A 16,829-nucleotide genomic window follows, 5' to 3' on the forward strand; every position below is an offset into this window, starting at 1 on the left:
TTTGCCTCTTACTCTACACGCTCTCCCGTTGTCCTCTATAATTTCATCTACTCACAGCTGTAACAATCACATGGATGCTGAAGATTCCCAAGTCTCCAACTCCTCTCTCTCTCCTGGGTGCTAGGCCTGTAAAATCTGCAACCAGGATGTAGGTATTAGTTTCCTATTGCTGCTATGACGAATTGTCACAAACTCAGGGCTTAAAACAGCACAGATTTCTTATCTTACAGCTCTAGAGGTCAGAAGTCCAAAATGGTTTCACTGGGCTAAAATCAAGGGCTGTGCTCCTTCTGGAAGCTCTAGGGGAGAATCCTCTTCCTTGCTTTCTCCAGTTTCTCAAGTCTGCCCTCATTCCTTTGCTTGTGGCCACATCACTCTGACCTCCGCTTCTCTCATCTCACTTCCTCTGACTCTTCCCCCCTTTCACTTATAAGGGCCCTTATGATTACACTGGGCCCACTTGGAAAGTCCAGGATAACCTCTGTGTCTCAAAATCCTTAATCACATCTACGGAGTCCTTTTTTGCCACATAAAGTAACATATCCGTGGGTTCTGAGGATAAGGACCTGGACTTCTCTGGGATGGGGGTTGGGGCCTATTATTCTGTCTCCCACATAGAATGTCCCATGGTCACTTCAAATTCATCAGGTACAAAAAACAATACAAAATGAAATACATCATCTGATGATGGAATGACTTGTATTACTATCCAATTCAAGTATTGATCCACCAGTAACTGAAATTATGTATCATTCATTCAGTCATTGAACAAGTATTAAATGAGTTACCTTTTTTGTGTCAGCCACCGTGTATCACTCGTACATCTGTGATAAAACAGACATGATTGCTGCTTGAAATCCTAGTGGAAGGAAGACAGAAAATATATATATATGTATATATATATTCATTCATAAATTTATAATGTAAATTGGGTTACGTGCTATGGAGACAAACAGTAGAGCATAATAGGGATATTTATGTGTATGTTATGAACTGAATTGTGTCTCCCAAAAAGAAATGTGGAAAATCCTAACCCTTGTACCCATAAATACATCCCTGTTGGAAAGTTTTCTTTGGTTGTGTTAATGAGGTTTTTTTAGTTATCTAGTGCTCCTGGAACAGAAATACCACATGTGAGTGGCTTTAACAAATTTATTTACTCACAGTTTAGGAGGCTAGAAGTCCAAATTCCATGTGCCAGCTCTAGGGGAAATTTCTTTCTCTTTGCTTTGGGGGAAGGCCCTTGTCTCTTTTCATCTTCTATTCCTTGGTTCCTTGGTGATCATGTGGCATGTATCTTCCCTTCTGTTTGTGATTGCTTGCTTAATCTGCTGTTTTATATCTTAAAAGAGGTTGATTTAAGACACACCCTACACTAATACTGGTTCATTAACATAACAAAGAAAATCCATTCCTAAATGGGATTATAACCACAGGTACAGAGGTTAGGATTTACAACACATGTTTTGGGGGGATATAATTCAGTTCATAAAAGAGGTCATACCAGAGTAGGCTGGATCCTAAACCTAATCATTCAAAAGTGTCTAACAAAAATTGCAGAAGAGACAGGGACATACACTGGGGAAACAGAGGCCATGTGAGGACTCACCTACAAGTAAAGGAACGCCAAGGACTGCCAGCAGATACCAGAAGCTAGGAGTGAGTTCCGCACAAAGAGATCCTGATTTGGACTCTTGGCCTCCGGAAAGTCAGACAGAAAGTTTCTAGTCTCCAAAGCCACCCTCTTGTGGTATTTTTTGTTACAGGAGCACTAGGTAGCTAAGAGTAGTTATCAGAGTAATCAGGAGACAGAAACCACTCACTTATATTAAAAAAGAATTTAATGCAAAGAATTGTTGATAGGTTACTGGAGACTTAAAGAACAACAAAGAGAAAACACTAAGGTATCAGAAAAGTAGCTACCACCCCTATGGCTGGGGGAACAAAGAGTTTAGAACTGAAACATTTTTGAAGCTTGGAGGAGAGCCCTGTTGGGCTGGGATTCAACGCTCTAAGGAGTTGATGGACACAATGAGGCCGGTCCTGGACTTTTTTTTTTTTTTTTTTTATTGTGCTTTAAGTGAAAGTTTACAAATCAAGTCGGACTGTCATACAAAAATTTATAAACACCTTGCTGTATACTCCTAATTGCTCTCCCCCTAATGAGACAGCACACTCCTTCCATCCTCTATTTCTTTTCATGTCCATTCAGCCAGCTTCTGACCCTCTCTACCCTCCCTCGGGTCCTGGACATTTTTAAAACTGCAAATGAAAAATCAACTGCTGGTACTGCAGTCAACTGCTTGCTGCTGGGATGAAGAAACATTGCTAAATTCAAACTGACATGAAAGGTAGAAAACAGAAGTCCCTTCTTTCTCTTGCCTTTCAGTCTCCCTCTGCTACCTCTTACTAGAGGAATCTAACAGGGAGAGCCAGGTGGTTTGCAGAGTCTTAGCCCCAGCAATACAAAACAAGGCATAGAAAGGCAGATTTGAGAGAAGGTAGCTTTGATAAAACCTCTCACAGTCAGTCACAATTTCTTAGCCAACCTAGAGAGAGACATAAGTGTCCACACCACTATAAAGGAAAGTAAACTTTAAAGCTTATTGCTAACTGACTTGTGTTGTAGAGATGAACTGAGTCTGTCTTATTTGTTGCTGAGTCTTTAGTTACCAAATTACCCCAAAACATAGCAGCTTAAAATAACAAATACTATTTCAGATAGCTTCTGAGGGTCAGGAATCTAGAAGCAGCTTAGGTGGGTGGTTCTGGCTCAGGGTCTCTCATGGGGTTGTAGTCATCTGAAAGCTTGACTGGGACTGGCAAATCTGCTTCCAATTTCACTCATGTAGCTATTAGCAGGAAGCTTTGGCTTGTTGCCATGTGGGCCCCTCTGTAGGGCTGTTCATGACATGGTAGCTGCTTTCCCCAAGTAAGTGATCCAAAAGAGAGTGAGACCTTGAGCAGGAAAGAAGCCACAGTATCTTATAACCTAGCCTTGGACATGACATACATCACTTCTGCTGTATCCTATTGTCAACACAGACCAAGCCTGCAGCAATGGAGGAGGAAGTTATACAAAGGTGTGATTGCAAGGAGGCATTCTGTGCCTTTTGTTCTGCCACAGAGGCTACTCTGTTCATATGCCCTTCAGATCACTTCTGGGTGAATGATGATGAGGGCTGACTACCATCAACTGGCCGAGTCATGTTGTCTACTGGATTGTTCAGTATCTACTTAGTTCTGTGGTGGATGCTTTTTTGCTGGATGTTAATGTGTGCTACAAATATTTTCACACTTAGTGTAACCATTTGCTGTTGAGTCCTATTCTGACCCATGTGTGTCAGAGTAGAACTATGCTCCACAGGGTTTTCAATGGCTGATCTTTTTTTAGAAGTAAATCACCAGACCTTTCTTCCAAGGTACCTCTGGGTGGACTTGAACATCCAACCTTTCAATTAGCAACCCAGTGTGTTAACCATTTGCATCCTCTAGGGTGTACACATCCATATATCCATCCACATGCCTCTAACCTAGACTGCCATGTCTTTTCAGTTCTTTTCTATCCAGTCCTGACCAGATGGCCAGGCCATTGGGCAATGCCTAGGAATCTGTATGTATTTTCACTTCAGGCTACTTCTTTCTACACAAAGTAGATGACCAAGATGCACTGTTCACAGATTTACCCATTGGAAGATTTCCCTTCTCCAATGTCTTTCAGGACCACCTTAGAATGACATTTTAATGAACAACCATTCATTGTCAGTTTGTACCCACTTACTGAGCTGACTATTTAAAAACCAAGCTTGGGCTCTTTCCTCCTCCTTCAGCTCATGGCATGGGTCACCCCATACATACCCCAATAGGGCCACAACTATAAGCTGAGGAGGGACACTGGTGCAGCTCTGATGACATGGGTCAGGACTACTTCCTCCTGCAACTTACTCATGCCATTTGGTAGTACTTGGGCTCAGTCCCTGGTGGTGTAGTGGTTAAGAGCATGGTTGCTAACCAAAAGGTCAGCAGTTCGAATCCACCAGCTGCTCGTTGGAAACCCTATGTGGCAGTTCTACTCTGTGTTATAGGGTTGCTATGACTCGGAATCAACTTGACAGCAATGGGTTTGGTTTTTTGGTTTGGGCTCAATCTTGAATGTACCATTTTCATCTTAGGATGGACTGCTGCTGAACCTATTCAATTTTATGACTTGGCAGGTCCAACAGAACCCAGTTCATAGTGAGAAGTTCTGGATGCATGGTTACTTGGCCTGTTATCAAGTGTTCTGTCTCTACCAGTGCCCAATGACACACCAAGAACTGTTTCCCAAAAGGTGTGTAATTCTCTGCCTTGGATGGAATGGCCTTACGCCAGAATCCCAGTAATCTTCATTGTGATTCTCCCACTGGTGCTTGCCATAGCTCCATACTACATTTGATACCTCCAACCCCATAAGGTCTACTGGATTATATGGTGCAAATGGCAGGGTTGATTGCCCCATAACTTGGACCATGGCTGAGCCCTTTCCTTCTCTGGGCCGTATTCAAAACTAGTAGCATTCCATGTTACCCAGGATTTTGGCGATAGCAATATTCCTAGGTATGGAATATGTTGCCTCTAGAACCCAGAAAGGCCTACAAGATAGTTTGCTTCCTTCTTTGTGACAGGGGATACAAAATTTAGGAATGTCTTTTAGTTTGGAGGAGATATCCCAGCATGCCTCTGACCACTAGACCCTAAAAGCTTCACTGAAATGCCTTGTTCCTGAATCTTTGTATCTTTTATATCCCACCCTCTAGAGTGCATGCCTCCAACATATTAGCCACCTCTGGCTCCTTCTGTCTAATCAGGAAGATATCGCTGATATAATGAGTCAGTGTAGTATCCTGTGGGATGTCCAGGTGAGTAGGTTTTCTTTTTTTTCTACCAAGCTTTATGTCTTATTTCATCTCCTTCAATAAAGATTTTAAAGTAGGTCATACCCTTTTCATGTTAAATTTAACTCTATATAATTTTTCAGTACAATAAATGGATTATTTTTTACTATTTCTATTGTTAACAGGTGTATAGCTAGTATAGAGAGAATGTATCGATTTTTAAATATTTGTCTTGTATTGAATCATCAGATTCTGCTTTAATTCTAGTAATTTTCGTTACTAGTTTTGGATTTTTTAGGCATATAGTCTCATCAGTGAAAGAGGATTTTATCTTTTTTTCCCAATATTTATATTTGTTATTTTCTTCTTATAATACCAGAACTTCAAAACAATGATGAATAGCAGGTAGCCCTGGCTTGTTCCTGATTTCTGTAAAAGAAGAAATTATCTACTTGTGGACAATACTGTCAGCCTGTGCTTGGGGAGTTCCATCTCACTGGAGATCTGTCCTGCCTGACCACCTGCCCTATGGATTTCAGACTTGCTTAGCCACCCTCCACAATCACATATGGCCCATTCTTTGTAATAAATCTCAACCTCTCTCTCTCTCTCTATGCGTATATATGTATATATATATCTCATACTGGTTCTGCTTCTCTGGTTGAACCCTGACCCCTGACTGATACAAATACTAATTATTTAGGAAGCTGTGGTAACATCCGAACAAATTAAGAAGCTTATTTTGAGCATCAGAATGAAATTTTAAAACTTGGAGCATCAGCCACTCCCTTTCAATATAATAGGCAGAGTTGCATTCAGATTTGAATCTACTCTTAGAAAACTTCTGAACTATGTTTAGGAGTAAAATTATAGATTATTTAAATCCACACACTTTTATTCAGTCTTTTATACATACATTAACTACAGCCATATAACATCTCATATGAAAAATAATAATATTTGACATTTATATAGTTTACATTTTCAAAAACTTACTTTTATCCTCAGCAAGAATTGTAGTAGCCAAATTAATTTTTTTGACTTCCATATGAAGACTATATATAGAGCCCCTTTAAGAGGGATGCAAACATATTAAGGATTAATTTCATAGCACAATTATGTATAAAAATATTTCTGTCTTGAGATAATTGAAGAACACTTTTCAGGTCTTGAATTTGATGATACTTACTATGAGTGTATACTTAGTATTTCTTGGTCAAACGCATGCTCTCAGCATAAATAGATTAAATATATATATATATATATACACACACATTCCCTCTACATATATATATATACATAACACAACTTAGGTCTTCCTACGTTTTCTTTTGTTTTCTTTCAGGTTCGTGAAGTGGCTCATAAATATATTGTCTATAAATCTTCATATACTGGAAGTAGCTCAAAACTAGAATACTGAAGAACAGTAGCATTAGGAGAAAGAGGAAAGAAGCTACCAGGTAGCCATTTGGTCTGAAATAAGAAAAAAAAAAAGTCATTATAAGTCATTGCTTACACATTGGTTGTTAATATATTTAATCAAACAGTTTTTTAATAGCTAGCTGCTTTGGTATCAATAGAGAACAAAAAATAACAAGACATAAAAAAAGATTGCAAACAAATTCCCATTAAAACAAAAAATTTTAACAACAACAAAAAAATAATAAGACATGTCTACTCTCAGGCTGGCCAGGGAGGAAAATGGTGTGGTAAATATAATGAGAGTAAGTAGGAAGCATAAAATTGTATGGGAGCTGAGCAGTAAGGGAGGTGACCCTGGAAATTTGGGTAGGAGTGGGGCAGATAAAAATGCCTGAGAGTGGGGAAAGAGACCAAAGTGACAGAGAGAGATGCATATGCAAAGGCAGGGAGCATGAGAAAACCTAGAGGTCACTCCCAGACTTTCTGGAAGTAAAACTGGTTCAGTGTGTCTAGAGCTCAGGTATAAGGCAGAGTGGTTAGAGATGAGAAATGACAGACAGACAAAGGTCAGGTGAGAAAGATACCTTATATCAAACAGAATGGATTTCAGCCCTAAAGGCAAGAGCGAGGTGCAGAGGTGTGATATAAGATTTACATTTTAGAAGGATGATCTGATTGAAGTATGAAGAATAGACAAAAGGGGAGCAAGACCAGGTATAAGGATTTTGGGGCAGTAAGCTGGGTGAGCTGTGATCAGGGTCTTAACTAAAGCAGGGGCTGAAGAAATGGAGGTAAGTGGATAGACCTAAGATATATTTAGAAGTTAGAAATGGATTGAGCTTAGTGGTTGTTCAGGTGTGGAGTTTGAGAAATACAAAGCAATCAATAAAGGATGTCTACCAAGTTTGGGGTTAGGTGACATAAGCATGGTGTCACCATTCACTAATATACGAAATTCAGAGGAAAGGGTAGTTTTTTCATGGTGTGTGTGAATATGGTTGATTCATTTTTTAACATTGAATTTGAGGTATCTGAGAGTCAACCAGGTGAATATAGGAATGTGGAAAAGAAAAGAGTAATCTGGTTTAGACTTATGGACCTGGGAATCATTAACATATAAATTAGTTCTTAATCTTTTTACAATTATAAATTCCTTTGAGAATGATAGAAGATACTGGCCTCGTCGCCAGCCAGGGAATTGCAGAGACAGTTATTTTACATAGACTTTCAGTGGATTCCCAGATATCTGTCCTTTGACTGCACATTAAGAGCTGATACAGATGGTCAGTCATTCAGACAGTGAAATGGGATGAAAGGGCCCCAGAAGAGGATATACAGTCTAGGAGAGAACTGATGCCCAAATTCGGAGGAATACTAGCAATTTAAGAATAGAATACCCCAGAAGAAGTGACCAGAGAAATCTGAGAAGAACTAGAGAAGTGAGGTGCTCTGAAAGACTAGAAAGTATGAAGCTGTGATCAAGGATGTCATATGCAGCAGCGAAACATTGTTAAGGAGATACATATGGAAAAATGACCGCTAGATTTGTCATATAGGGTGTCACTGTGACCCTAAATTTACTGGCATAGGAGATGTGTATGCAATATTGTAGTGTGTAGAAGGGTAAATCATTGATTAGAAAGTAAATCCAATAAGTGTGCACTCCTTTGAGAAGTTTGGATAAAATGGGGAAGAAAAGGAGTTGGATAAAGCTAGGGGTCAAGTCAGAGTGTTTGGCAGTAGAGGAGGAACTGAGTAAATACACTGGCTAAGGACAGGCTCTAGTGGATAGGGTACGGTTGCAAGTTTAGAAGAAAAAGGAAAAGGTTGTCCTGGAAGGATCTGGGAGGATATAGGAAAGACTGGAAGAACAGGAGGTGTCTTAGGCTGGGTTCTGCAGAGAAGTAGAGCCAGTGAAACATATACATATAGAGAAAGAGACAGAGAGAGAGGTTTATTTCCAGGAAATGGCTCATGCAGTTTTAGAGCCTGGCAAGTCCCAAGTCTGTGAGCCAGGCATCAGGCTGGAGGCTTCTTTTGACCCATGTAGCTGCAGGGGCAGAAAAATCCCAAGATTGGCAGGTCAGATGTCAGGCTGCTGGCTCACCAACTGTGAAAGCTGATGAATCCCAAAATTAGCAGGCAATACAGCAGACCACTGGCTCAAGTTGTAAGAACTAGAGGACAGATGATGATGAGCCAGATGCAGGATCCAGAGCAAGTGAACAAGCTTTGCCAGAATGCCCGTATATATATTTGATCAGGCCACACCCCTCAGGAAACTCCCTTTACAACTGATTAGCCGATCATATCAGATCACATCATGGAGGATGACCACATCATTACATAACTGCCAAACTACATCATTACATAACTGCCAGACCACTGAGAACTATGGCCCAACCAAGTCAACACACAACCTTAACTATCACAGTCTACCCCTTGTTGACTTGGTGCCTGTACTTATCTCCTTAAACCATACATGATCTCTAAATCAAGTAAATTGTAAAGTCATACTTGTGCCTGACATGATACAAGTAACATATGTAAAACCAAAAATGCACTAGCCCCCTTTACATCTTATATATTATAAGTGAAGACAACAAAAATATTTGATGCACACATACAAGGAAGAAATACTTATAACAATTACAGTCCTTGTTTCTGCAACTGGTCACATGATTGTAGCTGGTATTTAGAGCTACCTTCTTCTACCACCCATTCCATATTCCGTTTGCCCTCAGCGAGAACCCCGGCTGGTCATGGTTCTTTGCTTGGTGGTTTGACCCAAACCATCATTCCTGAAGGTCTGGGCCATTAGTAGTCATGTTGGAATTGGGTTGCTGTAGTTTTCCATTGACTTTAATCACAGGGCATGGTAGTTGAAGAGACACTCTGAGGGATCTCCTGTATTCCAGACATACTATTCTTTATCTCCAATATGTAATATCAATCTGATTTCCCCTTGATAATTGGGATCAATCACACCAGTCAATATGATAACACCCCTCTTTGCTCATTGATCCAGAGGCTTGAGGAGCCCAAAGCAGCAATGTGACATTCTTAACTTCCAGTTCAATGGAATCTGTGTTGTGTCTCCAGGTAGGAGCATTCCTCTGTTTGGATCTAAGACCTCTAGACCTGCAGAGCATAGGGTTGTGGGGATAGGAAGCAAAAATTTTGTGAATGGGTCACTAGGGGTAATAGTAATGCCACTCCCATTTCCACCCCTTAATTCCTGGAACCATGAATCCTGGCTGTGGAAGAAACATACAATATATTGGACTCTGTTTTAGACCATATACAGCCTCCGATAGAATTGCCACCTAGCTGGTGCCATAATTGTGTCTTTAAAAGGTCATTCCATCATTCTATTAAGCCAGGATGATGGGGAATATGGCAAGAGACCAGTGAATTCTATGAGCATGGGTCCATTGCTGTACTTCATTTGCTGTGAAGTGAGTCCTTTGATCTAAGGCAATGTTGTGAGGGATACTATCATGGTAGATAAGGGATTCTGTAAGTCCAAGGATGGTAGTTTTGGCAGAAGCATTGTGTGCAGGGAACGCAAATCCATATCCAAAGTAAGTATCTATTCTAGTAAGAACAAAATGCTGCCCTTTCTATGATGGAAGTGGTGCAATGTAATCAACTTGTCACTAGATTTCTGGCTGATCACCTCGAGGAATGGTGCTATATTGGAAACGTAATGTTGGTCTCTGGTGCTGGCATATTGGGCACTCAACAGTGGCTGTAGCCAAGTTGGCCTTGGTGCTTGTAAGTCCATATTGCTGAGCCCATGTCTAAGCTCCATTCCTGCCACCATGGTCACTTTATTCATAAGCCCATTGATCAATGACAGGAGTGGCTGGGGGAAGAGGATGACTGGTTTCCACAGAATGCATCATCCTATCCATTTGATTGTTAAAATCTTCTACCAAGTTTACCCTTTGGTGAGCATTCACATGAGACACAAATATCTTCACTTCTTTGGTCCATTCAGAGATGTCTCTCCACATATCTTTTCTCCATACCTCCTCATCACCAATTTTCCAATCATGCTCTGTCCAAGTCTCTGATTATCCAGCCAAACCATTGGCCACAGCCCATGAATCAGCATACAGTCACATACCTGGCCATTTCTCTTTCCAAGCAAAGTGAACAACCCAGTGCACTGCTTGAAGTTCTGCCCATGGGGAGGATTTCCTTTTACAAATTTGTTCCTCACGACTGTGGTAAAAGGTGTGTCTTCTGGACACTCCACATGTAGGTCTGTGGGTCTAACCTGATGAATCCACCCTAATGTGCCAATTTCCCTAAGCCTTTGGGCACCTTCTTCTACAGTGTGCTAAGGCAGGTCTGATACTTCACCTTGATTTAGTTTAGGCCACTGTGTAATACATGCTTCAGCCACCAACCATATAAACTATTAGAGCCCTTCCTAACCTCTCAAGCTGAAACACTGAATGAAGAACTTGTGCTTAACGGGCCCCTATCAATAAACTCAGACTGGTTCAATATTATGTTCTTGAACCATTTTCCCATACCCTTAATAGCCATTATCACACATATTCCCCAGGTTTCTGTTTGTATATATTAGAAAAGTTAAGCAATTCTTTCGGAGTGCAGTGTACCTCCTCCTGGGTCACACTTTGCACTTCACCTTTTGGGGCTCACTGGGACTTAAGTCTAGTTATAGGTCTTTGTTGTTGTTGTTATTGCTAGGTGCCATGGAGTCGGTTCCGACTCATAGTGACCCTATGAACAACAGAACAAAACACTGCCCGGTCCTGCGCCATCCTTACCATCGTTGTTATGCTTGAGCTCATTGTTGCAGCCACTGTGTCAATCCACCTTGTTGAGGGTCTTCCTCTTTTCCGCTGACCCTGTACTCTGCCAAGCATGATGTCCTTCTCCAGGGACTGGTCCCTCCTGACAACGTGCCCAAAGTATGGAAGACGCAGTTTCACCATCCTTGCCTCTAAAGAGCATTCTGGCCGCACTTCTTCCAAGACAGATTTGTTCGTTCTTTTGGCAGTCCATGGTATATTCAATATTCTTCACCAACACCACAATTCAAAGGCGTCAACTCTTCTTCGGTCTACCTTATTCACTGTCCAGCTTTCACATGCATATGATGTGATTGAAAATACCATGGCTTGGGTCAGGCGCACCTTAGTCTTCAGGGTGACATCTTTACTCTTCAACACTTTGAAGAGGTCTTTTGCAGCAGATTTGCCCAGTGCAATGCATCTTTTGATTTCTTGACTGCTGCTTCCATGGGTGTTGATTGTGGATCCAAGTAAAATGAAATCCTTGACAACTTCAATCTTTTCTCCGTTTATCATGATGTTGCTTATTGGTCCAGTTGTGAGGATTTTTGTTTTCTTTATGTTGAGGTGTAATCCATACTGAAGGCTGTGGTCTTTGATCTTCATTAGTAAGTGCTTCAGGTCCTCTTCACTTTCAGCAAGCAAGATTGTGTCATCTGCATAATGCAGGCTGTTCATGAGTCTTCCTCCAATCTTGATGCCCCGTTCTTCTTCATATAGTCTAGCTTCTCGGATTATTTGCTCAGCACACAGGTTAAATAGGTATGGTGAAAGAATACAACCCTGACGCACACCTTTCCTGACTTTAAACCAATCAGCATCCCCTTGTTCTGTCCGAACAACTGCCTCTTGATCTATGTAAAGGTTCCTCATGAGCACAATTAAGTGTTCTGGAATTCCCATTCTTCACAGCGTTATCCGTAGTTTGTTATGATCCACACAGTCGAATGCCTTTGCATAGTCAATAAAACACAGTAAACATCCGTCTGGTATTCTCTGCTTTCAGCCAGGATCAATCTGACATCAGTAATGCTATCCCTGGTTCTACGTCTTCTTCTGAAACCGGCCTGAATTTCTGGCAGTTCCCTGTCGATACATTGCTACAGCCGTTTTTGAATGATCTTCAGCAAAAGTTTGCTTGCGTGTGATATTAATGATATTGTTCTATAATATCCACATTTGGTTGGAACACCTTTCTTGGGAACAGGCACAAATATGGATCTCTTTCAGTCAGTTGGCCAGGAAGCTGTACTCCATATTTCTCGGCATAGATGAGTGAGCACCTCCAGCACTGCATCTGTTTGTTGAAACATTTCAATTGATCTTCCACCAATTCCTGGAGCCTTGTTTTTCACCAATGCCTTCAGAGCAGCTTGGACTTCTTCCTTCAGTACCATCGGTTCCTGATCATGTGCCACCTCTTGAAATGGTTGAATATCGACTAATTCTTTTTGGTATAATGACTCTGTATTCCTTCCATCTTCTTTTGATGCTTCCTTCATCATTTAATATTTTCCCCATGGAATCCTTCACTATTGCAACTGGAGGCTTGAATTTTTTCTTCAGTTCTTTCAGCTTGAGAAATGCTGAGCATGTTCTTCCCTTTTGGTTTTCCATCTCCAGCTCTTTGCACATGTCATTATAATACTTTACTTTGTCTTCTTGAGAGGCCTTTTGAAATCTTCTGTTCAGTTCTTTTACTTCATCAATTCTTCCTTTTGCTTTAGCTGCTTGACACTCAAGAGCAAGTTTCAGAGTCTCCTCTGACATCCATCTTGGTCTTTTCTTTCTTTCCTGTCTTTTCAGTGACCTCTTGCTTTCTTCATGGATGATGTTCTTGATGTCATTCCACAACTCGTCTGGTCTTCAGTCACTAGTGTTCAATGCATCAAATCTGTTCTTCAGATGGTCTCTAAATTCAAGGTCATATTTTGGCTCTTGTGGACTTGCTCTGATTTTCTTCAGTTTCAGCTTGAACTTGCATCTGAGCAATTGATGGTCTGTTCCACAGTCGGCCCCTGGCCTTGTTCTGACTGATGATATTGAGCTTTTCCATCGTCACTTTCCACAGATGTAGTAAATTTGATTTGTGTGTGTTCCATCTGGCGAGGTCCATGAGTATAGTCGCCGTTTTTGTTGGTGAAAGAAGGTATTTGCAATGAAGAAGTCGTTGGTCTTGCAAAATTCTATCATTCGATCTCCAGCATTGTTTCTATCACCAAGGCCATATTTTCCAACTACTGATCCTTCTTCTTTGTTTCCAACTTTCGCATTCCAATCACCATAATTATCAATGCATCTTGATTGCATGTTCGATAAATTTCAGACTGTAGCAGCTGATAAAAATCTTCTATTTCTTCATCTTTGGCCCTAGTGGTTGGTGCGTAAATTTGAATAACAGTCGTATTAACTGGTCTTCCTTGTAGGTGTATGGACATTATCCTATCACTGACAGCGTTGTACTTCAGGATAGTTCTTGAAACGTTCTTTTTCACGATGAACGCAATACCATTCCTCTTCAAGTTTTCATTCCCAGCATAGTAGACTATATGATTGTCTGATTCAAAATGGCCAGTACCAGTCCATTTCAGCTCACTAATGCCTAGGATATTGATGTTTATGCATTCCATTTCATTTTTGATGATTTCCAATTTTCCTAGATTCATACTTCATACATTCCAGGTTCTGATTATTAATGGATGGTTGCAGCTGTTTCTTCTCATTGTGAGTTGTGCCACACCAGCAAATGAAGGTCCCAAAAGCTTTACTCCATCCACGTCATTAAGGTCAACTCTACTTTGAGGAGGCAGCTCTTCCCCAGTCATCTTTTGAGTGACTTCCAACCTGAGGGGCTCATCTTTCAGCACTATGTCAGACAATGTTCAGCTGCTATTCATGAGGGTTTCATTGGCTAATGCTTTTCAGAAATAGATTGCCAGGTCCTTCTTCTTAGTCTGTCTTAGTCTGGAAGCTCAGCTGAAACCTGTCCTCCATGGGTGACTCTGCTGGTATCTGAACACTGGTGGCATAGCTTCCAGCAACACACAAGCCCCCACAGAATGACAAACTGACAGACACGTGGGGGAGTTATAGGTCTAGAAGCGAAAATGGGTGGTGGGGATGGCTGCTGGGAACATTTAGCAATATCTTGTAAGGCATCTATCCCAGGGGATGGGTGCCCCAAGCACTGCCTCGGGTGATGATTCAGACATCACCCCTGGCAATATATCAGACAAAGGCTTTTCAGACACAGCTGGGTTAATCTCATCAGATTGGTGTGGATAATGATTTTACTGGGAAGGGTGGCTTAGCCAACTAAGATGGAGTAATCTCTTTAGATGGGAATAAGAGGGCTGGTTCTGTTGGCACCAGTGATTCAATGGAATTTAAGGGCTCAGAGTCCCCAGTTTCCTAATTATTTGCCCATATATCCGCATCCCAAGTTTCAAGATCCCATTTCTTCCCAATCAATGCCCTTACTTTAGCTGGGTTTTGAGATTGGCAATTCAGTTGGCATCTTAATTTAGCCACTCTTACAATAAGACACTAGATTTGGTTTTTGGCAATGTCAGCTCTGTTACTACAAGAAATAAGGCCTTCTTTCAGGGCACAAGTGGCAACTTTGAGAACTTTTATGAGGTGCTTTTTCTGTGACTCTGAAGCCCTGAGCTCATCTCTTTCTTTCATCACTTTGTCTAGCAAAAGTAGGACCAACCAACCAGGTTTCCTGTACTTCTCACTCTGATAAAATTGTGGAAAAGTATCAAACATGCAATTATCCAGAGCCTTGCTTCTCACCAATACTTGATCTATTGGTGGTGATATTTTGCATATTAATGTTGCCACCTCATGTCATGGATAAACAAAGCCCTTTTTACTACTGGAGGCAGCGTCATCAAAGCCTTTAAGACTAGCCAGACTTGAGAACCAATTTAGAAAACTCATCCTTACAGTTTTGTTTCTCTAGAGCTGCTCTCAGTACCACGTGTCTTAGGCTGGGTTCTCTAGAGAAACAAAACCAATGAAGTGTATATGTATACATATAGCGAGAGAGACAGAGAGAGAGAGAGAGAAAGAGCAAGATGTATCTCAAGGAAATGGCTCATGTGGTTGTAGAGGCTGGCAAGTCCCAAGTCCATGGGTCTGGCATCAGGTGGGAGGCTTCTCCTGACTCATGTAGCTGCAGGGGCTAATAAATCCAAAATTGGCTGGTTAAGATGGCAGGCTGTTGGCCCACAGGCTGCGGAGGTTGACACATCCCAAGATTGGCAGGCAATATGGCAGGCTGCTGGCTCAAGTTCCAAGAATCAGAGGTCAGATGATGATGAGCTGGATACAGGATCCAGAGCAAGTGAGCAAGCTTTATCAGAACTTCCATATATATTGGATGTAGGCAACACCCCTGAGGAAACTCACCTTACAACTGGCTGATAATATCAGAACACATCATGGAGGATGACTACATTATTATATGACTGCCAAATTACATCATTACATAGCTGCCAAACTACATTGTTATGTAACTGCCAAACTACTGAGAATCATGGCCCAGCCAAGCTGACACACAACCCTAACCATCACAGAACGGATGCTTGTCTTTTAAGGCAAGGTGAAGTAAAATGAAGAACATGCAGTTCAGTATGAATACAGAAAGTTTGTGGATTGAGTGGGAATAGGGGCAGAGGAAAGTTGAAGATCATGCCGTGTGATTGCAATTTTTGTGGCCCTAAAAGTCAAAACTTTCTGAGTTTCTGAATACAAGACAAGTATGTGTGTCTGTCACGTATTAGATGCTACTTTCCTCTGGGTGCCAGAGATCTGCCACTTCACCTGCATGGGTGCCTCCTATCAGAGTGGATTTACTTCTTAAGATGGACACTGTGCTGTTTCCTATTTGGTGTTTTGGTATCTGACTTTAGTATTTGGTTCCCCCTTGCAGCCATAATTGCTTGTTTCAGCGTTACAGTTTCCTCTGTGGCTACAAACTTAACCTGGGTCCAGGGAATGGCTTCCTGTTTGAAAGTTAATTAATTAACAAAGCATCTAACAGATGCAGACAGTATGCTAGGTGCTGGGAATACAACGATGAGTAAAAATCGACATGGTCCCCATCTTTAGAGAACTTACATTTTAGTGGGAACATAAGCATGAGTCAAGTAATAAGAAAAATAAATACAAAATTGCAATTGTGATAGGCACTAATAATGAGAGGTATAAAAAAAAATGAGAGGTATAGTATACAGGAAAAGCTTATTCAGGATTTAAAAAGCTTATATCAGGATTTAACCAGGTGAAGTACATAAAAAAAAAACGCTCCATGGGGAAAAGATAATTATTCTGCAATCTGAATAATAAATTGGTAAAGTTAAATAGTTAAACAAGGGAAGGAACAGATTCTAGACAGAGGAAATAGCATGTGCAAAGTCCTGCTTGGGCCAGAGTATGAAGAATGCTAGGGATTCAAACATGGTTGATGGGCCTGGAGCTAAGAAAATGAGGGGCACATGATGTGAGATGAGAGTGGAGAAGTAGGGAGGGGCTAGATCATGTAGGCCATGTTAATAAGGAGTTTTAATTTCAAGTAAATAAATTTAAGGCTTTCAGGCTGATAAAATTAACATTTAGAAAAGATTGCTCTGCCTGTATTGAGGAGGATAAACTAGAAGGGGAGAGTAGTAGTTGATGGGAGATCAGTTAGGAA

At 41.0% G+C, this 16,829-nt stretch overlaps 1 protein-coding gene across 1 annotated transcript in view; it reads right to left on the minus strand.

Annotated features, from left to right (window-relative positions):
- Nucleotides 1–6,193: 6,193 nt before the first annotated feature.
- CATSPERE (catsper channel auxiliary subunit epsilon) overlaps nucleotides 6,194–16,829 on the minus strand; it is a 165,102-nt gene continuing 154,466 nt past the window's right edge. The window contains exon 17 of the mRNA XM_049867930.1: nucleotides 6,194–6,347. Within this exon, the coding sequence (XP_049723887.1) occupies nucleotides 6,194–6,347 (154 nt within the window). The remainder of the gene's footprint in view (nucleotides 6,348–16,829) is intronic.

The sequence above is a fragment of the Elephas maximus genome, chromosome 24 (assembly GCF_024166365.1).
Source record: "Elephas maximus indicus isolate mEleMax1 chromosome 24, mEleMax1 primary haplotype, whole genome shotgun sequence".
Lineage (NCBI taxonomy): Eukaryota > Metazoa > Chordata > Mammalia > Proboscidea > Elephantidae > Elephas > Elephas maximus.